A 21,710-nucleotide genomic window follows, 5' to 3' on the forward strand; every position below is an offset into this window, starting at 1 on the left:
TGGTGTACTGTAGAGGGTGCTCTGGAAGTATGGGGTTCGGAGAGCCTTACTGAGGGCTGTCCAGTCTATGTATGACCAGAAAAGGAGCTTGGTTGGCATAACCAGCTGTAAGTCAGACCTTGTACAGGTCCATGTTGGACTCTGGCAGGGTGCCCTTTGTCACCAGTTCTGTTCTTAGTCTTTATGGACTGGTCTTGGATGTCATCAGCGGCAACCCAGGAGCGTTCCTCTGGGCTGTACCCCTCCCAATCCACCAGATATCACAGCGAATCCCTCAGCGCTTGGAATCTAGGATTTCCCTGACTTGATAGGCTGCCTCACTATACACCATCAAGGGAGGCATGCCAACGTCAGAGGGCTCAGGCTGTGACCCCCCATCCGTAGGTCCTTTGGCAGGCTTCAGCATAGAGACGTTGAAGGTGGGAGAGATGCGATAGTCAGGAGGAAACTGGAGACAGTAGGAAACTGGGGTGATCTGTTTCATTATTTGGAATGGACCCACGTACCTGGGACTGAGTTTGTTGCGGGGTAGGCCATAGTCGGAGGTCTCAGGTGGAAAGCCAGACCCACTGATTGGGAACCAGTTTGGGACCTTCCTGTCTGCACCAGTCGGTGTCCTCTTGGGTCAGGCGAGCTGAACATTAGCTGCCTCCCACATCTCCTCACAACGGCTGAACCATTTGTCCACTGCTGGCAGCTCTGTGGGTTCCCCTGGCCAGGGAAAGAATGGAGGTTGAACCCCAGGCACACACTGAAATGGCAAGAGTCCCATGGTCGTCTTCTTTAGAGAGTTTTGGGCGCATTCAGCCCAAACCAAGATTGACTCCAGTTGGAAGAACCAAGTGATCTCCTGGTTCAGGCGTTCCACTTGGCTATTTGACTGAGAGTGGTAGCCGGAGGTGAGACTCACGTTGATGCCTAGACCCCTTGCAGATTTCATGCTACACTTGCGAGGTTAACTGGGACCCACTGTCCGTCACTAAGCCCTCCAGGAGACTGTACTGGCAGAACATGTGAGTGATGAGTTGAACTGCTGTTTCTAGAGCTGTGGGCAGCTTGGTGAGAACCAGAAAGGGTTGAGCCAACCCCTCGAGCCCATGACTCCATTCTGAAGACACCTCCTTGGTGGCCAGCAGTTCCCAGTGGCCCACGTCATAGTTTTGTTCCCTGGTGTTAAGTATTTTTTTTTTAAAGTAGATGCACAGTAACATCTTAGCAGGCTGACCATGGCAATGAGAGAGTCCAGCTCCGTTAAGAAGCGTCCACCTCCACGATAAATTGCTTGGCTGGGTCTGAGTGATGGAGGATGGGTGCCTGTCCTTGACTGGATCCAGCTGAGACATTCATGAATGAAAACCCTCCAATTTATCTGAATTCTACAACGATGGGAAAACTGAAAGACTTTACAGGTATCTAACATACTTGACCGTAGGTGAGCAGATGCTTTTTCACACGGGGCCATGTGGGTTGAACTGTTATAACCCTGATCGCGAAAACCATCAGTTTGTGTTCTCCTTGCCTGATCTGCGACATGAATCAAAGCTGGACAGAGACCAGCACTTTCTCAGCTCCACCTTCCATTTCCATCATCCCGTTTGACATTTTTCTTGCATTTCAGTTCATGTGTGCTTGTTCTGAGGGTTCTGCCAGAGACAAGCCCAATCATTTCCATCCAGGTGTCTAGTTTTAGCTGAACACACGTCTAGAACATTTACCAAAAGTGTTGTGAGCTGCAGGAGGGCGGTGAATCTGAAACTGAAGAGCTCGGATCTTCCTCTGAACTGTAAACACAGAAATCTGTCAGTCTGTTTTGACAAAAGAACTTCAGGCAAAAACACGAGGCAACAATGAAAAGAGCTTCAGACAACAAATGACAGTTTACTAAAGATTTTATTCTACAAAATTAAGGAAGATAATTCGGTCCACAGACTGACACCCCCCACCTAACATTACATTTCATGTCATCCAGCATTTTTTAAACATCATTCAGCTGATGATGAGGCAGATGATGAGAGAAGAAGCTTGAAGAGTTTAACTTTCTTCAGAGGTCTGAGCCGAATGTCTGGTCCTGGTTTCAGTCCTGTTCCTTAACCGCGCTCTGTCCGTGGGGGGCGCAAACACCCGTCTCTCCACACTCAGGACCTCTTCGTACAGGCAGCTGGGCTTCACGTCCAGAATGAAGCAGAACAGTTCCAGCAGCCAAACGAAGGAGTTCGGCAGCGTGTTTTTCAAATCCGTGAAGTGGTTTTGGCATCTGCAGCAGAAGAGCATTTCTGAGATCTCCTCAAAGCCTCTCAGCTTTTTCCGCCTGCAGGTCTGACATCAATAAAACCTCTAGGTCTCTGTCAGTCTTACCTGGGTTTGCAGGGTCTGAGCGACGAATGCCAGTATGAGTGGTGGTGGGGGGTCAGAAGGTCATCTTTGAGCCCCACCACTCCATCCAGCAGCGTGTGGTGAAGACTGGGACCGTCGGCTCCCTTCTGTTCCCCCCAACAGAACTTGAAGCTGGAGGTGGTGACATCTTTAGGGCCACTAGGCTGAGAGGAAAGCTTCTCAAAGCAAATCTGCAGCTGCTCTGCGACTCCTGCAGACATCAGAACCATGGTCAGCTCCTCCTACTTTCACACTGTCAGGAGGGAATCTGAATCAAACATGCATAAATGAACGGAGGAGAAACTGTTGGATGCAGACATGAACCGCGGTTGCAGATATTTTTTGAGTAAATGCAACTTTTAAGCTTTAATGAAGCTCCAGCAGGTTTTCCCCGTAAATCACAGAAGCCTGAGGTTAGCCTTTAACGCTCATCACAGCACATTAAACACGTCCTCCATGACACTCTCCAGCCCTGACTGCAGACAGGAAGCTTCTCTGCTGTGATTAGATGTCACGATGTGATGCTCTGCCTTCTCTTCTGTACAAGTCCTGCAGCAAATGTCTGACATGACATGAAAGTGGCTTCTTGCAGCTTCAGGATGAGCTCCTGAACATCTACTGAGTTCTTCTGAAAGATTGTAAGCTTCCTGTGGACATCCTGAACGCATTCCTGAGGGAAAACATTTCCTAAACTCTTATCTGCTAATGTCTGATTGGACACACAAAGCTCCTTTGCATGAAATCTCTCCTGTAGACCTCTGGACGAAAGTCGTTATGGAATTAGAAAACAGCTGTGGCCAGAGAAGACTGAATTTTGAATATTCTCTGCACATTGTCAGTCTGGAAATGTTCAAGAATTAAATGTACAGTTTACTTAATGAGGAATCTAAACTTGAAGAATATTTTTCTTTTTGAATCTTAAGGACCTTCCATTCCTCTATTCCTCAGTAACAGTGAATAAATGCAGGACATACAGAACGAGGCTCAAAGTGCATCAAGGATGCAGAAACAACAAGCAACATTAGAAGCAGCACCAAACTCCTACGTTTCTTCTTCATGATCCACCATTTCTCCTTCTTCCTCATGAAAATGGGTTTCTTAGCTCTCCACTGCCTCCTGTGACAAAACACAGTGAAGATAAAAAGAGAGAAAAAAAAAAAAAAAACACAGTGAAGATGAAGCAGTGAATGAGGATGCTTGATGTCCTCCAGACAAACCTAAATCAAGTTCATGATTTACAGCCTCAGAAAACTGTAACAAACTAATTCTGGAACAATCATTTCTGATCTTTACATTAAATGATAAAGACACCTGATTCTCACTAGGAAAATGGAAGTAGTTCGGGGGTTTTGTTCCGCTTAACAATCTTTCCTAAACTAAACAATGATGGGGCCTGTAGCGCCACCTGTTGACCACAAACACCAGCTTGATCAATCCAGTTGTGAGGCTCATATGTCCTTCAGTTAGAGCAGGGGATCTCAAAGTTTTTGTAACAGAGGGCTAAATTAAGAACTTGACATTAGACTGGGGGCCAATTTCTGTGAAAAAATGGATAAAGAGAAAAAGTTGTTTTTAATAACTTTAATGACCAAGTGTCATTTGTATAGTTAACCAGGCCCTCCAGATGTTTTCCAGAGGTTGCTGTCTAGATCTTCTACTCGTTTAGTATCTGTCATTGGCCCCCGGGCTGCACTTTGAGAACCCCTGAGTTCGAGGTTGAAGCAGATGAATGGAATGGCTATGATGGACTACAATTTCTTTCTTTATTATTAAAAGAAATATACATTTTTAGTGAGCTTGTTAGAAAAATAAAACTCATATCTATGAAAATTCTATTAGAATTTAAAGCGCCCAAAAGTCAGATTTAAAAATATTGCCAGAAGTGACCTGAAGGATCTGCAGGAGTCCGACAAACTGGAACCGAGGAACAACCTCACCTGGCTGTGTCCTGGTCCCTCCTCTGCTGAGCTCGGTTCAGAGCGGTCTGCATCAGTTTGTACCACCTTCGCAGGTTAAACTGGGCCCCTGTCAGAGAGAAAGCATGAGCTTGAAGAGCCCCCACCAAGAGGACTCACACACAGGGGGCACTCACGGACCCTCTCCGTCTGTGGACCTGGCGTTGTTGGACAGCTCCCTGAAACCAGGAGAACCGCAGTGAGACGACCTGTCTGTGGAATGGATGTAGGGGGGTGGGGAGGGCAGGGCAGGGGGGGTTACCATTCGGTGTGGTCGTCCAGGCCAAAGAGGAGCTTCATGGTGACGATAATGAGCGCTGCCGCCTGCAGGTCGTACCGGGGCAGGGTGGGCTGGGACTCGGGGTGGAACGTCTGGCGGCTTTCATGGAACAAACCTGCGAGCTCCGCCACTCTGCAGACCCACCTGTGCAGCTCACCTGCAGACAGGAAGGAGCCGCTCAGCCCGCGCAGCATGCATGTCTGTCTGTCAGCTGGGACGGAGGAAGCTGTTACCGGGCAGGTTTGCATCGATCAGGTAGCGCAGGCTCAGTGGCCCCGGGTGGAGCAGAGTCTGCTGGCTGATGGGAGGAAACGCTGGAAGTTGCAGGAACAGAAGCAGATCCTGAGCCTCCTTATGCAGCGAGCGGTGAGACGGTACCGTCTGCAGAGACAGTTCACCACATCGTCAACAAACAGGAGAACACAGGGCAGAGGTCAGCAGCTCACTCACTCCAGGTCGTTACCTCTGCAGTAAACAGAAGAGCATCTTTGCCGAACAGCTTCATCTGCTCTGGGAGCTGCTCATGGGCCTTCACATACGGGACGCTTCCACAGTTCACCAGTCTGAGAGCAAACACAGGATCAGCCCAACATCCAGCAGTCCAACGCCTGGTTTGGAGGAGCAGATTACCCAAGCAGGTCGCTGAGAGTCAGCGCCTCCCGGCTCCAGACCAAGGCCAAGTGGATCAGGGCCAGAGTCTTCTTCAGGCTCAGGAGTCTATGGCTCCGCCTCTGACGGGGAGTCAGGTAACAGAGGCTGTCCGCTGATCCAGACCAGTCACTGCCTGAGGGATTAGGCTACATTTCAACATACAATACTCACAATACGTCATGGATATTGTGAAAAAAACAACAAACTCAGTGGATGTGATATACACAGAGACGTGGTGAGCGATACGCCGAGGTCAAAGGTCCTCAGGGTTGGCTTTGGGGAAGGAGGTGTAACAGTCTGGACAGGTATCACCAGTCAGGGTCAAACTGATTTGGTTATTGTAAATGACCCAGTCACTGAATGTTCTAACCTCAGAGACATCATAGAACCATTCTCATCCCCCAATTCCACCAGAACACCCCCAGCTTTCTGTTCATGGATGATTACACCCTATCACATGGTACCAGTACTGTCACAGCAGGACTTCAGGAAGTGGGAGTAGCTCATGTGGTATGACCAGCAATGACCCTTGACCTGAAACCCATAGAGAACGTCTGGGACCAGCTGAAGCAGACTGGATGATGGTATCCCACCCCCAAGTGAGCTGCAGAACTACATGCAGCACTTATGGAAGATTGGTTCAGACCAACACCATGAGGTTGGTGAGGAGACGTCACTGTCAAGCTGCTGTTGATGCAAATGCTGCAAATACCCACTATTGACATTTCTGTTATTTGGGGCTATTTTTATTATTGTCCTCATTTTAGGGGTAATATTAACCTAATGAAAATGTTTTTTTCTCATTAATTTTTAGTTATTAGTAATATCTCCAACTTTCTGTCAGTAGTCTAATTCAATAATTAGATAATAATAATAATTCACTCATTTCAAAGTCAGACCCCCCTGTAGTCCCCCAGACGGCAGAGATCTGAGGTCTGGCGTCTCCATAGTCCAGTGACCAAAGACTTCATGGCTGACCCCAGCTGCTCCTGCTGGGGGAGTCAAACATACCTCCTTTAGAGCTGGGGCTGCTGCAGGGATTTGACTCTCCATCCGTCCCGCTGGCTGATGCCACAGACGCCTCGGCTGCGCTGTCTGAATCCGAGTCTGCGTCTCCCTGGGGGGGGGGGGGACAGAACAGAAGGCTGCTGCAGTCATCATCACTCTTCCTCTGAAGACATTTATGTTTGTTCCTGCATTTGAGTGGATCTAAAAATTCAGACTAAACTGATATCCCTCCAGTTATGAAAAAGCATGGAGAGCATATGAATAAATAAACATCCGTGTTAGTACTCATTGAAATCATGTATATGATTATCTCAGCACAGATTTTCAAAGGAAGGTGAGTCACAGACTGAAACTGACCACTCTGAACTTGGCGCTCCTAACTCGGTTGACGCAGTAAGCCTGCCGGCTCTTCTGCAAGTAGAGCCTCCACAGCTGACGCAGCACGCCGTCCTAAAGCGGCGAGCCACACACTGATCAGACGGGCTCAGGCATCGATGGCAGATCAATACGGACAGATTCAGACCTTGAAGTGAGGATGGACTCCCAGCCTAAGCAGGGCATCCGCCTGGTTCATCAGGATGAACTGGAAACCTTCACAGACCATCCATGTGTGACGGCCACCTGAACGACACAGAACACGTGTGAGACAAAGAAACACAAACGTTTCAGATGGGCACTGCCATCAAACTGAGAGGAACCCAAAAGCATTTTCAAAGATCTAAAACTGGAAACGAAGCAAATGTCTGAATGAGAGTTCCAGAGTTTAGAAGCAACAAGGATTCATGGAGGAGCCTGAAGATCAGAGGATGCTGGAGGAAGACAAACCAAAACACGCTTTAATGCACCACGGAGACCTTTAGAAACAAGAAGGAATGATTTAAGATGCACTCCTAATGGAAAAGAGGACTGGAGGCAGTGCTCACAGCCAGAGGAGCTGGTGAGGAGGTGGGTGGCAGCATGGCTCCACAGCTGACCCCATGACAGCGTCAGTCACAACCTCAAGGTGGTTAAATGATACTAACCCTTCCCTCCTGGGTTGCTATGATCAGGTTTGTTCATTTGATAGTTAACATACATCTATTCAGAGTCATACATGTAAATATACCGGATTAGAGCAGTGGTGCTACTTTGCATCTGTAGTCTCCTACAGATGCAAAGTGTGATCAGATGGAGAAATGTGCCAGCAGAGGGTCGAGAAGACAGCGGAGTGCTGCTCCACAGGAGGAGGTGGGCTCCCCGACGGGGGCAGGATTCTGCATGGATGGATCAGACAGCCGTGCACAGCCTCTGCACACGCACAAAGGAGCAAGGGGGCTGCTTCAGTGGGACCTGCAGCAGAAATGGATGCTGCAGCAGCTCACTTCCCTTCAGAGAATCTGTCCACCCAAATCTCACTGTGCTGGCTGGACAGTGCCAAAAAAGTAAACCTCAGTCGGATTAAGTCTGAACCTGGAAATGTATAGATCCTAATCAAGTGAAGTGAGTAAACTTTGAGTTATTTCAACAAATAAACAACAACAAACTGCAGCAGAATGTGAGGGACTCAGACCTGCTGTCTCGGTTTTGGATTTTCTGCCGAGGGTGGAGATCCTGTTGGCTCCCTGGATGAAGGTGAGGTCCATCACCTCTTTGGTTCGCTGAGGACATTTGGAAAGAGGAAGGCTGAATCAAACACTCACAACATCAACATAAGCTGACTCGGTCTGCCCCCTGCTGGCAGCCAACAGTACTGCACACAACCTCTCTGGATTCTTCAACGGTCAGTTTGAACAAGTTATTGACCAGTTAGTACCTAAAGGTAAGGCAGCCCAGCCCTGGTAAAGGCCCAAAGCCACTCAACAAAGCTTTAATGCTGAACACTGGTAGACATTTTGGTAATTATAGCAGGAAAAAAGCCAAAGTATCCATCAAGGTTTCTGCAGGAAATCAGATTTGTTGCTGTGGCTGCCATTTGAGAATGTTAATGCCATCAAGTCTTCACAACATCAAAGGCTGTAGGAGCGGATGAACATGCATATATGTATAAACTGAATATGGTTTAAAAGGGTTGATTGTGTCTTTGTTTGATCGGTGAGCTGGATTTGTGTTCAGACTGGCCCTGAAATGAACAGGATCTGTCTGCCTTTGATTGTGTGTTGGCTCCATAATGAGGTTCTGACCAGAGACCACATTCTGTGGTGGAAGGGCCCGGTCTGAGCATGGAGGGGAGGAGGGGGCTTGTCTGCGTGAAGAGTCCTCATGAATCAGTTCCAGTTCTCTGAGGATGAACTCAGACATGAGGATTGCTCTAGAGCTTCACAATGTTTCACAACCATTTGTATTCTTGTCAGGTATGACTTTGTTTCTATCGTGGCATTGATAACTCCGGCATGAACAACCTTTTTTAGATCCAAACTGTCCCTCCAATGACCCTGTCCTCTTCTCTGGGAAAACAGAGCAGATTTATCCACAGTATTCTAATTTTTGAAATCCTGTTTTGTGGGATTTATGAGCTGAAACCCCAATCGATGTCAAACTAAACATAAAACTAAACAGTGGGCCCTGAATCTGTATTCTATGCTTTTTTAAATGGTATTATAGAAATGATGACACTTTTCTATGATATTCTATATAGGGGCAACCACGGTGCAGGGGTAGAGTGGTCATCCCTCTGATCAGGAGGTAGGTTTGGTTCCTGTCAAAGTGTGCTTCACTTTGCTGGTTACAGGTTGGTGCCAGTGTTCGGCAGCCTTCACGCTGCTGCCTTCACGCCGTGTGTAGTTTGACTTCGCCATGTCTCCACTTCACCCAGTCAAAAAGGAACAAATCTATGTCTCGCCTCTGTTGTTGTTTTTGTTTGAGTTGTTTGTGTTCTTGTGTGTGTTTGTTTGGTGGAGCTGCTCCGGTCAGCTGATGTTTACCTCGATGACATTGTGGCAGGACTTGCAGAAGAAGCGACCCTCCTCTGAGAGACCCCAGTCCACGGCTGCGCACTGGGCGCACGGCTCCGCGTAACCCGCCTGAAACCAACACGCATGCGCGCACGCACGCACACGTTCCCTCATTCATTAAACTGTTGATGAAGTTTGTAATGTGCTGAGGTTTCCTATTATGCTCTCAACTAAAAACGTCATTTGTGTTTCACCACAGAGACGCGTAAGTTACTGTTACGTCATCACGTAAACGTGCTGATGATCATAAACGGGATGGACTTAGTAATTGTTTCTGTACAGAAGACCTCTGCCCTCCGCCACACAGAGCGTTCATCGCTGGTGAAGCTGCAGAGCCCAACAAAATATAACCTCCTTCCCACTGATTTCAACAACTGACGCCCAACAAAAAAGGGTCTGATAAGAACATGATCACACGCAGAAGGGAGGTTTATTTATAGCGTTAGCGGAAAATCTGCGGGCTAAAAACAATAGCTGACATAATACAAAACATATATAACATATACAAAAACAGAGGTCCAAGGCCATGTTTACCGTTTCTTCTTCGTCCATTGTGATTCCAGAGATAAACGGTTTGTTGTCTTCTTCAACAGCCAGACAGTAGACATGTGCAGCCTAGGATGAGCAGCTTCTTCTTCGATGCGCCTCCAGAAAACCCGCCCGCTGCTGCCACCTACAGTGCGCCGCGAGAACTGCACGCCTTCAACGAAGCCGCCCCGGCTTTCACAGCTTGACCTTGAAAGAAACTCTGATGGTTGTTTTCACCTTCGACTAGTCTAAGGCTTCGTGCATCCAGAGAAAAACAAATGCAAGGATTACAAAAATGAAAGAAGGTTGCAGTGTGGAAGAGAATGAATAACCGAAAAACTGTATGAATTTACTGCATCATAAGGAAAAGTGAGCGCCAGCTGTGGCTCTCTGCATCAGACATTGGTTTTCCTTTAAAGCGGATTTAGATGAGATCAGAGGTTATAAATAGACAACCAGATGTTTCCTTTGCTCTTATATAACATGGAAATCCCCCCCATGTCCCAGTTGAGGCTGTTCTCCGTTCATGAATAAACTTTTAATGGTTTATTTTTCAGCTACTGCTGTGAAATCACGCGCACCCACCTGGCTGCTCACTGTTAGGAGCTCGGTGACTGTTTTGCTCAGGAACTCATCAAGTTCACTTTTATACAGCGAAGATTGGTGGCAGATTTTCAAAATAAAAGCCTTCACAGGCTCATCCCTACTGTGTTGTAGAGACCTGAAAATGCTCCCAAACAGGGTTACTCATGTACAAGTAAATGTTACATACCTTAAAGACAACTTTACTAATTGTATATGCTGTCCACACTGTCCACTGTCTGCAACGACAATGAACTGATAAGAAAAATTCTTTTTTAGGGAGCTCCTGGGTTCTTAACCTGAACTTAAAATCATGAATTCCGGGCTTCATAATATATTGAGCTTTGCAGCTTTTCTAGAGTTAAAAGAAGAGAAAGAAGGCCATGGCAGAAATAATCTTCTTTAACGTTACAGCAGGTTTGTAAATACTTTTTTTTTTCAGTAAAGAGCTCACGACAACTTCACATGATGACATAACAAATGGCCCTGATCTCCAAAACTGCACCTTTTAGTTGTGAAACACTGACATTTCATCACATTTGACAATAACACACAAGCCATCTAGACTTTTACGGTAACTTGTTTTGAATCTGCAGTTCATAAAGTGTAAAAGTACAAAAACTATCTAATTACACAATGTAATAGAGTAAAAGTTCGAAAAAAAATGCACTCAAGTAAAAATATACCCTACATGGCAGTAACTATTATGTATGCAAAGAAAAACTTTCTCAGAGATTTGGTTCAAACCTTGTTTTTGGCTTCAATTTGACATGTGATTTGTGTTTTACTAAACAAAAATAAAAAACAAAAAAAATTAAAAAAATCGGTTAGTTCATAAAGGGCCCAAGTCCACAATTGTTCAAAATAGAGATATTATCTGTTCTATGGTCTTCAAGGGAAAAGCTATCTGATTATGTGCAAAAAAGTCCCAAGTCTGTTGTAATGTACTGACTATGCTTGACATTTAAAATGCATTAAGTGCAAAATTCCTGGACTTGGGCCTCTCTTGCACGGGTTTAGCTTTATCCCATAGATGGCAGCACTAGTTATCCAATATGGCAGCACCCCAGTTCAATTCAAGAAGGGCCCAAGTCCAGAGACTTTAGTTTGCTAGTCCTCTGAAATGATAAAAATGAGGTGCTTCATATTATAGCATTTGTAAGCTATGAACTGGGGCTAAATCTGGGTAAAGTATGAATCATTTGGTGTAGCCTCCCTTTAAGCTATGCAGTTAAAATCATTTCCTGGAAAAACAAACCTCTTGGACTTGGGCCCCTTTACAACTAACTGATTCAATTTCTAATGAGCAAATGAACGACAAAAAAAACTGTTCAGGGGCCTCATACTAAGCCTGGTTTGATGTATTAAAACAATAAATAATAAATCATTATTGAATTGAGCACAATAGGCTGTACTAAGGATTCTTCATGATTCAGTTCAATGGTTTAAAAATAGACAAACCTTCTTTGGACTTTTTTTTTCTTTTATTTTCTTATTGTTATTTTTATCTTATTTCACATTGTATCCCGACATTCACCCGTATCTAAAATTACATGTTAAACTCTGACTCGGGTTAAAAAACCAAAACCAAATTGTAGCCACTGGTATTGGGCTTTTACTGTGAAAGCCTGTGGCTTCACTTCCGCCCGCCGCCGTGGTTTCCGTTAACTTCAGTGCGGTCTGCGGTCTTCCTGGATGTGATTGGGGGATCATTTTCAAGAAAATCCTCTGAAAGCGGACTCGGGTCTCTTGAAAAGTTGCCGTTTGGACCGGGGAGTGCTCGGGGGGGCTGGAGCAGGACTTTAAACCTCGCTTTGCTGTGGAACATCCGCCCGTGTGGAGCCCCATGAGCCCGCGGCTCCTCTCGGCTTTGGTCCCGGTCCTGGTCGCGGTGGCGGCGGCGGCGGCGGCAGCGGCAGCGGCGAGCCCGCCGGCGGACTCCGGGCAGCAGGAGTTCGGTAAGACCTCCGGACCCGGTTAGAGTCTTAGATGCCGACCAAAAACCGAGTGAACGTGATTGCTTAGCTTCAGGAAGCAGGAAGTCTGCTGCTGGTAAACTTCATGAATTTGTTTACATTATTTAGGTGAAGAATTGATTGGATCTGGAAAAGGTTGATTTCAAACAATCCAAACAAAAATAAAACTAAGATGACCAAAAAACAGAACTATTGGAAGATTTATCAAACGTATTGAGTGGAAATGACAAACACACACAGAGGTGTAGGTCCTCATCCACGCACGTCACTCATCTCCACGTGATCATCATGCAGATGTTCCACAGGTGATTCCCAGGTGTGGAATCATGCAAATGAAGGGAAATGCTGTTTCCTCAGAACTAAAGTGGAATGTGTGACGGCATGCAGCCTGAATGCTGGGACACGGTCTGCCATGGTCATACATGGTCATACATGTGTCACTGCTGTGGTTCTCATGTGTGATTGTGTTGGAGCTCGACTGACCTCACAACCAGAAGATCCTGGTTCAAATCCTGGCTGGGACCTTTCTGTGTGGCGTTTGCATGTTCTCCTCATGCATGTGTGTGTGTGTGTGTGTGTGTGTGTGTGTGTGTGTGTGTGTGTGTGTGTGTGGGTGTGTGTGTTTGTTTCATTTCCCTTCTCCTCCAGTCTTCTCCAGTTGCTTCATAGGTTCACTGATGTCTTCAGATTGTCCTCCGATGTGTGTGTGTGTGTGGTTGTGTGCCCAACAGTACCTGGGTAGGATCCAGTAGCCCTGCTGTGACCCGGCACAGGAAGAAGCAGATTTTTACTGTGGGTTGGTTACATGTCACAAACACATTTGATCTTCTTCCTTGCAATGTTTTCCACAACAGTCCAAGGAAGAAGATTTTGAGTCCAGTTGCAGTGACTTCTGGATGAATGAGAACCTATCAAGCACTGGTGGATGTCAGTGTCCTGTGGGTCTGAACAGAGGATGAATCAGAGAACAGAAACCTCCTGTGGCTCATCAATGTGAGTGTGTGTGTGTCCTGCAGCGTCTCTGCGGTCCATCCTGGAGGACTTTGACGTCTTGCCCTTCTCCAGTCTGCAGAGCCACTCGGTGCGTCGGCGTGAGGTCCAGACTCAGACTCACGTGGAGAAGGTTCTGAGCTTCAGCGCTCTGCACAGGTTGGACTGTCCTGTGCAGAAAATCTGTGTTTGGGATTCTTGGATTCTGACCGTTTCTGCTGCCTGACGCAGGAACTTCCAGCTGTATTTGAGAACCAACGAGGAGCTGTTCAGCAAGGATTTCAGCGCCGTGGTGGTGGGCGAGGACGGGCGTGAGCACAACCATCCGGTCAACAGACAGACTTTCTTCACCGGACACGTCATCGGTAATTCTGTGCTGGAGGTTGGACTGGCAGATCATCAAGCACTGAATTCATTGTTATTACATCAAAGTGAAGAGAAAAAAAAGAAACCGAGTGCCAGAAAAGTGCATTTCCTGTAAAAACAGAACACTGAACTATGAAATATAATCAAGGACCAAAGTTTGACCTCTGATCTGCTTTTCATCTGTTATCAAAGTGGTCTTTTCATTATGATGATGCTGTTTTTAGCCAAAATCCAAAACCTGAGTTGTTCTCCAGGACATAGTTTCTGCAGAGCGGCAGGATTTCATCAGAAACTCTCCTCTGACTGTTTGTGAACCTTGGCTGATATCCCAGCATTCCTTTGATCACACTCTCCCGCTAGCATACAGCCACTCACACCCCCAGGCTAACGTTAACAGGGTTTCAGTGGCTTCCCCCCACTTTAGAGCATCATGCAGCATCTTGATGAAGGTTTGACCTTGACCTCCATGGAGGGTCCAGAGGCCTGCAAAAACAGGAGCAGCCTTCGAGTCTGGAAAAGCTATGCTGAAATGTTTCAAGAGTTCTGAGATGCTCCCTCTGGTGGGCGCAGTCTCTGTGTTCCCTCTTCTCTACCGGTTACTTTAGCTGTGGTCTCTGTCCGTCAGGCGGTTTGCTGGGCTTGTAACTCCGCCCCTTCGACCGTGTGTGGGTTGAGAGAAGATGGGTCATTTAAAAGAGCCAATTTGTTGGCAACCGAGCAGTCAGACCGATGACCTAACTCTCTTCCAGGGGAGGAGAACTCTCGTGTTCAGGCCCACATCGACAACCAGGAGTTCTCGGCTCACATCCTGACCGATGAGGCCGAGTACAACATCGAGGTAACGTTTCTGCGTCTGCATCTGGACCTCTGGACAGCGGCGGAGAACAAACTCCTTGTCTGTCTGTGGTCCAGCCTTTGTGGAGGTTCACCTCAACGCCCCCCGATGGTCGCGTCCTCATTTATCGGTCAGAGGACATCAGGAACATCAGTCGGCTGCAGCAGCCTGCAGTCTGTGGGTACGTGAGCCCCGCCCTCACTGACGGGCGCAGAGCAGCCGTGCAGGACGAGCAGGAGGAAGGTTCGTGGGTGTTTACAACTTCAGTCTTCTAGGACTTTTGTTTGTCACATGAGAGATTTATGGTAACGACAATAGAAGAAAACCATCAGTGTGTGTGTGTGTGTGTGTGTGTGTGTGTGTGTGTAAAGACCTTTAGCTCTTAAAACACAGAAATGAACCGTTTACCACTCATGACTGATAAAGCTGCATGCATCAGTGCTGAAATGGTTCATGAGGTTTAGATGCCATGACTCAGCTTCAGACGACATGGTCTGGATGAAGGAGACTTGTCATACGTGTACATGTATGTCAGAGTGTTCATAGATCAGTGCTGGTTCCTGTTAGAGCTGCAGGACTCACAGACGGAGCACAGATGCTCTTCAGCCGCCTTTAAAAACAGATCTAAGTGATCAAAGGCTAGAACAACTCAATGTCCACATGGAGTCACCCCCCCCCAACAGAAACCTTCTGGTCCTCCTGAAGGTTCTGGACCCAGGTCCAGACGGCAGCTCCACGACCACAGGAAGAACACCTGCCCACTGCTGCTGGTGGCTGACTACCGCTTCTTCATGCACATGGGTCGTGGGGAGGAGAGCACCACCCTCAACTACCTGGTCAGACCCCCTCCCAGACCGTCAAACACCCCCACCCCAACAGAGTGCAGACCAGCTTCTGTCTGCTTTCAGATCGAGCTGATTGATCGCGTGGACGACATCTACAGGAACACGTCGTGGGACGAGGAGTTCTCTGGTTACGGTGTTCAGATCCAGCAGGTGGGGGGGGGGGGGGGGTCGTGTTGACGGGGAAGCCCGGGTGGGCACCAACGGTCCTGACCTGTTCCTGTGATCACATGTGCTAGATCATCATAGAAAGTGGGCCGACGCCGGTGGCTCCTGGAAAGAGTCACTTTAACATGAGAGGGAGTCCGGTGGAAGGTAAAGATGTGTGGGATGTCAAGAAGCTCCTGGAGGTAACGGCCCACCCTGTCCTCACAGCTGACAGGAGTCTGAGAAGAAGAAGCAGTAGTGCGGGTCTGAGGGCGCCATGCTGATACACTGGTCTCTCTACCTGCAGCAGTTCAGTGTGGACATTGCAGACAAAGCCTTCAACGTCTGCCTGGCCCACCTCTTCACCTACCAGGACTTTGATGAAGGCACTCTGGGTCTGGCCTATGTGGCCCCGTCCAAACCCGACATCCCCGGAGGGCTCTGCTCCAAAGGTTGGTTCTGCTTCTGTCACCCCCCGCCCCCATTCACTGTTTGTGTTGACTTGTGACCTATTCTTCCTCTTTGCAGCTTGTCCTTCATCTACAAACCAACATGGAGCCATCTACCTGAACACGGGCCTCACCAGCACCAAGAACTATGGAAAGACCATCCTGACAAAGGTGGGAGGGTTCTTAAGCAGGAACACGTTTGACTGAAGGGGTTTTTCCTTTAGAGTTCTTGCTGTCCCGCCAGACCACACGCAACAACAGAACCTCTTAGGTCTTCATCAGAAAAACCAGCAGGAGACATGTAACCCCTGTGCTATCCTAGGCACTTTAACATTGGGAGTTGGGTCGTCTAAGACAGTGTTTTTCAACTAGTGTGCCGTGGGAGATGGTCAAGTGTGCCGTGGAAAATTACCCTCATTAACTGATCTAAAAACATTTCCTATCTCCAGGATTTCAGCTCTCTGTTCATCCAAACAGGCCCTGATAAAACACTGAGGAATATAAAAGATCGTAAAATACTTTTTCTTTGCGTTTATTTTATTTTATTAAAGACATTTTGATAAGAATGACGTACCGCGATTCAGCTGCAGCTCCGGCTGTATTTGGGAAAAGTCCCGTCCCTTTGACTGTCTCCGCCAATCATTCTTGAGGGGCTTAATCACATGTCATCAGTCTGACCAATCAGAAGTGGTTAAAGTCTTCACTTCCTTGTCCCGATTTAGCTCGTAAAGTCGCTCAGTTCTAACAGAAATACCAGCTAAAGCTCGTCTTTAGCGGTGTAGCTTTCCACAGAATCCGGTATCAGACCGTGGAACAAGTGAACAAAACAATGAGGCTCCGAAAACCGATCTCCGGCCGTTTTATGCACTACATCTCCCATGATGCATTGGGTTGTGAGAGTGACAGGGCACAAGGAGATCTGTCGTTAGACGTCTTGAAACCAACAAACACACATCAAACTATTTTTAAATCTTCTAACTTAACTTTTATTGAATCTTTAAGAAAAAAACAGCTGCAGTTTCCAGCTTTTTCTGTAACAATTATCTCAAAAATGCATGTGAGATTATGGAGGGGCTGTAGATCAATACAGACTATGACTTTCTCCTTCTTTTTTTTAATTTTTGGATGCTGGTGTGCAGAGGGATTTTTGTCAAGGTTAAAGTGTGCCGTGGCTCAGAAAAGGTTGAAAAACACTGATCTAGACCCACTAGACAGTGCTCTGAACCTTTTTTCTTCAATGATTTGTGATCTTCACTGGTGTCCATGGATTACATGAAATCTTTCCACCTTATCCACCTTTGTCATGGTAGGGAGAACACGTCAATGGAAGGGGGGGGGGGGGTCATCTAAGGTAGCACAAGGGTTACAGCTGCGCCTTGATGTGCAGCGGGGCTTTCATCCCAGATCCCTTTTAAAGCTGGTTGCTCTTGACAGACGTTGCGGTTCCATCAGTCCTTGAAGCAGCTGTCAGGACCAGAGCAGTGAAGAGGATTGAAACCCCCGATGCCCTTTTTCAGTTCAGGCGAACCAAAGAGGAGGTCCAGAACATCCTGAAGGAGGACATTAGGCTGGAGGTGTAAGCGAGGAGGGTGCAGGGTGGGCTCTGTGGCGCCCTCTAAAGGGGAGTAGAGACTTCACAATGACAAAGTGGAGGAGAAGGCTGCAGTCTGTGACTCAGCCCCTCCCACAGCTGAAGCAGGCTCAGAAATGTTTTTCCTGCTTTTTTCCTCCAGTCGGAGTCATGTCACCTCCCCAGCCCTTACCCCCTCACTCCTGCATGGGGGTAAAAGACCTTTGTTTCCACAGGAAGCTGACCTGGTCACGACCCATGAGCTGGGGCATAACTTTGGAGCTGAGCATGATCCAGACGACATCCTGGACTGTGCCCCCCGAGAGGATCAGGGGGGCAAGTATGTCATGTACCCCATTGCTGTGAGCGGAGACCAAGTCAACAACAAGGTGTGTGTGCTTCCTGTCCCTCACACGAGCAGTGCTCTGTCTGACTGAGGACTGAGGGCAGCTCGTCTGCGCAGCTCTTCTCCAACTGCAGCAAGCGCTCCATCGTGAAGCGGCTGCGCTCCAAGGCCACTTCCTGCTTCAGAGAGAGGAACATCAACGTGTGCGGGAACTCTCGGGTAGAGCAGGGCGAGGAGTGTGACCCGGGGCTGATCAACATCTCATTGGACGGCTGCTGCACCCCTGACTGCCGACTGAGAGAGGGCGCTCAGTGCAGGTGAGGGTGACGGAGGTGAGACGGGCGGTGCACGCTCTGCTGAGGCGCCACAGCTCAGCCTCCGATGTGTTCAGTGACAGGAACAGCGCCTGCTGCAAGAACTGCCGCTTTGCGTCCAGGGGCGTGGTCTGTCAGGAGCCGATCAATGCCACCTGTGAGGGCCACTCCTACTGCACAGGTCTGCTGCGCCGGGTCTGGCTTCTGCTCTCAGCTGGTCACATACTCTGAGATGAAGCTGCTGTGTTTCTGCGTTCCAGGAGACAGCAGCGAGTGCCCGGCACCGGAGAACGCTCCGGATAAAACCGTGTGCTTGGACAACGGGGAGTGTCACAACGGAGAGTGTGTGCCCTTCTGCCAGGCCATCCTAAACCTGCAGCCCTGCGCCTGCAATGGTACTGCTGATCCTAGAGGCACAGCCGCTGGCTGATGAGAGGACGTGAAGGGAAGGGGTCTCTGGAGGCTCAGAAATGCTTGAAGTGATCCTGGGCTTCAGACGTTACTCGGTTTAGGTCAGGGGTGGGCCACCTGCGGCTCTTTCCTCCCTGTGGTTTAGTAAAATAACCATCATGTTCTCAGATTGTTGTGATTCCTTTGACATGGTCAGGTAGAGCGAGCAGGCAGAGAGCAGCGTGAACACGTGGAGGGGGCGTGTCTGCAGCTGTGAACGCCGACCAGAGTCTGTGATGGGATGGAAAGTTTTTCTGGAAAGACAGTCAGTGGTGATCTCATAGGGACACATGAGCGCCCCCAAAAAAGCCTTTTTTTCCTCCCCCTAGACCAAAACCCCCCATTTCAGCGTACAATTAATTAAATTTGCATCAGGGCGGCCTACTATCCTGTCACCTTGCTGCTATGTATGTTGCAGTGTCTCTGTAGAACACGCTGTGGGGGGGGGGGTTGCACGCGGGGGAAAACAAAGAACAGGTAGAGAGGCGGGGGCGGGGCTTAGACTCACCGCTTCCTAATAAAACATAGTTGTCATGTATAAGATTAATATAATTTATTGGTTTTACTGGATTTAAAGAAAATAAATAAATAGACAGGAGTCTGCATCAAAGTCAATCTGTTTCCATCATCTAACTGCAGCATGAAGTTAGGAAGCTGCTCACGGGAGGCCGTGGAGGCGTCTGCTATGTCCGAAAAACACTGAGCTTTGGCGTCCTGGACACCACTCTGGTGTTCGGCTAAGCAGTCTCCTAAAATCTTGTCTCTTCCAGAAACAAACTCTTCCTGTAAAGTCTGCTGTCGGAACAGTGGGGGGGTCTGTTTACCTTACAAGGACAAAAGCGACAACTTTGTGTTCCTGCGGAAAGGCAAACCGTGCACAGTGGGCTTCTGCGATGGAGCGGTGAGTGGAGCCGCTGTTCTGTGTGTGTGTGTGTGTGTGTGTGTGTGGGTGTGAGTGGGTAACCCTACTAACCCAACCGTCCGTGCAGGGGAAGTGCATGAAGCAGGTGCAGGACGTGGTGGAGCGGCTGTGGTACTTCATTGATAAGCTGGACATCAACACCTTTGGGAAGTTCCTGGCTGACAACATCGTGGGCTCAGTGGTGGCGTTCTCGCTGCTCTTCTGGGTTCCTGTCAGCATCCTGGTCCACTTTGTGGTGAGTTAGCCCCCCGTCCCCCCGCCTGCTCATCCTGACCCAGCTTTTGAAGCTGGCTGTGGTCTGCTGTGTTTGTTCTGACAAATCAGTTGAAGGTCGTTTTTCTCACCTTTCAGGACAAGAAACTGGACAAGCAGTACGAGCAGACAGCCAAGTCTCTGTTCTTCCCCAGCGTGAGTTCAGATTTCTGTCTTTGCTTTGAAAGTCTAGCCCTTGTGCTGTCTTGTGGGGTCCAGATGACCCCACTCCCAACGCCCACGTGCCTTGGACAGCACAAGGGCTAGAGGTGATGGCTAGAGATGATCCAGCAGCTGTTTGGGCTGTTCAGCACACATGCAGCTTAACTGAACCACTGAAGTCTGCTTAAGTTATGGTGCAGACACTCTGGACGCCGACGCCGCCGCCGCCGGGCTGCTATTACAAGTCCGTTGGATAAAAAGGGACGTAAGGCGTGTCTGGGTGTTTCACATTTAATGAAAAACCTGTGAGCATGAGGGCTAAACACTGGTGTTTGGGATGAGTTGACCTGATGACACAAACACCTGTGCCAGAGGGATTGTGGGAAGTTTCCCCCGTGCCGTGTGGGGGGAGCCAGGTGTCATGTCTTCCAGTGCTTTCTCTGCTGTTGTAGATGTAGAGAGCACTTCTGGGATCTCTGGATGTTCATGCTCAGTCTTTTTTCCCAGAATGCAGAGCTGCTGAGCAGCCTCGACTCGGCTTCAGTTCGGATCGTCAAGCCTCCGAGCTTTCCCGCCCCCCCTCTGCGCTTGCCCCCAAGTGGCCCCCAGCAGACCAACACCCCACCTGTCTTCAGACCAGGCCCCGACTCGGGTCACACCTCCCCTCCCCTGGACAGCCCCCGCATGGCCACCATCCAGGAAGACCCCAGCCTGGACTCCCGTCTGGATGAGGACCAACTACAGGAGGATTTTGGGCGGGCGGCGGGAGAGGGGTCAGTCCTGCGCTCCTTCGAAGACCTGACGAAGGCGAAGGTAGTGTGCCGCAGCGAGAAGGCGAAGCTGTTCCGACTGCAGAGACACCATCATGTTGAAAGCAAGGAAACGCAGTGCTGAGAGGTGCAGGTAGGTGGCGCTGCACCACCAGCTCCAGGCAGCAGCTGCTGCTTTCTGGAGAAAACCACATCCTGTTACCGGTGCTCTGTGAGAGCCGCAAACTACAGCAACATGCTTCACCATGAGGCAGTTTGACGCAGACAAATGAAAGAAGAAGGAGTGGATGCTTTTAGCTGGGCAGTCTGCTGTCGGGGGGGGCTTCCCTAAAGGTTATCTTTAGACTGTGAGGAGGTCACACACCACCAAACACTGTTTGATCCCACATATGGAGTTTGAGCCTGCTTTAAATGATTTCTTTTTTCTCTTTCTGACCCACTTTTGTATAAAGTGTCCCTCCTCCCCCCAGCTTGTCTAGCTCACCTCGGTCAGTATTTTGTGTTTATGGAGTTTGTCTTTGAGGGGAGGAAACCCTTTTTTGTTTGAAAGACGATGTTACATTGTGCTTTTTAATCTTCTGAGGTTTGTTGGTGGTAGGCATTTTTAAAATATAAAAATGTTTTTACTGTAAAAACAAACTCATTTTATTGTCTGTCATTGGAGCAAATGTATGAATGTACAACATAAACTCCAAATGAGCTTTTATTTGTTGAAAATATTTTACACCTGGTAAAAATGCATTACATAGTTTGTCATATAGTAAAATGTGTTTTTCTTGTGGTGTTGCCAGGTGGTGTAGTGGTCAGCACTCACTGCGTTCTTGAACCGCGTTACATACCCGGTGTGTTCGTAGCTTCCCAGCCAGTCAGCACATCATTCAGTATTTGTACACAATAAAAAGTAAAAAATTGTTAAGAAAAGTACACAAAACAAATAAAACTTTTGTATTATTATAAATTACCTGTTTCATTTTATTTTTAAGTAAAGTTCCAGAAACAAAGACACACGCTC

The 21,710-nt window shown here is 48.1% G+C and overlaps 2 protein-coding genes across 3 annotated transcripts; one reads left to right on the plus strand and one right to left on the minus strand.

Annotated features, from left to right (window-relative positions):
- Positions 1-1,871: 1,871 nt before the first annotated feature.
- Positions 1,872-10,082, minus strand: taf1b (TATA-box binding protein associated factor, RNA polymerase I subunit B). Its single transcript, XM_023953180.1, has 15 exons — positions 9,732-10,082; positions 9,168-9,266; positions 7,817-7,904; positions 6,791-6,888; positions 6,625-6,717; positions 6,271-6,376; positions 5,239-5,392; positions 5,072-5,171; positions 4,842-4,989; positions 4,591-4,765; positions 4,470-4,507; positions 4,311-4,398; positions 3,419-3,489; positions 2,356-2,584; positions 1,872-2,254 (listed from the first exon to the last, which is right to left on the minus strand). Exons 1-15 carry the CDS (start codon positions 9,747-9,749, stop codon positions 2,032-2,034), a joined length of 1,728 nt encoding a protein of 575 aa, XP_023808948.1. The 5' UTR covers positions 9,750-10,082; the 3' UTR covers positions 1,872-2,031.
- Positions 10,083-11,952: 1,870 nt separating this feature from the next.
- Positions 11,953-21,656, plus strand: LOC101165277 (disintegrin and metalloproteinase domain-containing protein 17). 2 transcript variants are annotated; one of them, XM_023952937.1, is made up of 18 exons: positions 11,953-12,265; positions 13,300-13,432; positions 13,505-13,638; positions 14,389-14,477; positions 14,552-14,717; positions 15,180-15,310; positions 15,383-15,469; positions 15,556-15,666; positions 15,774-15,915; positions 15,992-16,083; positions 17,719-17,871; positions 17,946-18,145; positions 18,220-18,323; positions 18,403-18,537; positions 19,363-19,493; positions 19,582-19,749; positions 19,866-19,922; positions 20,436-21,656. In XM_023952937.1, exons 1-18 carry the CDS (start codon positions 12,154-12,156, stop codon positions 20,820-20,822), a joined length of 2,532 nt encoding a protein of 843 aa, XP_023808705.1. In that variant the 5' UTR covers positions 11,953-12,153; the 3' UTR covers positions 20,823-21,656. The 2 variants fall into 2 exon arrangements, with proteins under 2 accessions (XP_023808705.1, XP_023808704.1); XM_023952936.1 differs by having other exon boundaries at positions 11,954-12,265; positions 15,771-15,915.
- The last annotated feature ends 54 nt before the right edge of the window (positions 21,657-21,710 follow it).

Source organism: Oryzias latipes, chromosome 24 (assembly GCF_002234675.1).
Source record: "Oryzias latipes chromosome 24, ASM223467v1".
Lineage (NCBI taxonomy): Eukaryota > Metazoa > Chordata > Actinopteri > Beloniformes > Adrianichthyidae > Oryzias > Oryzias latipes.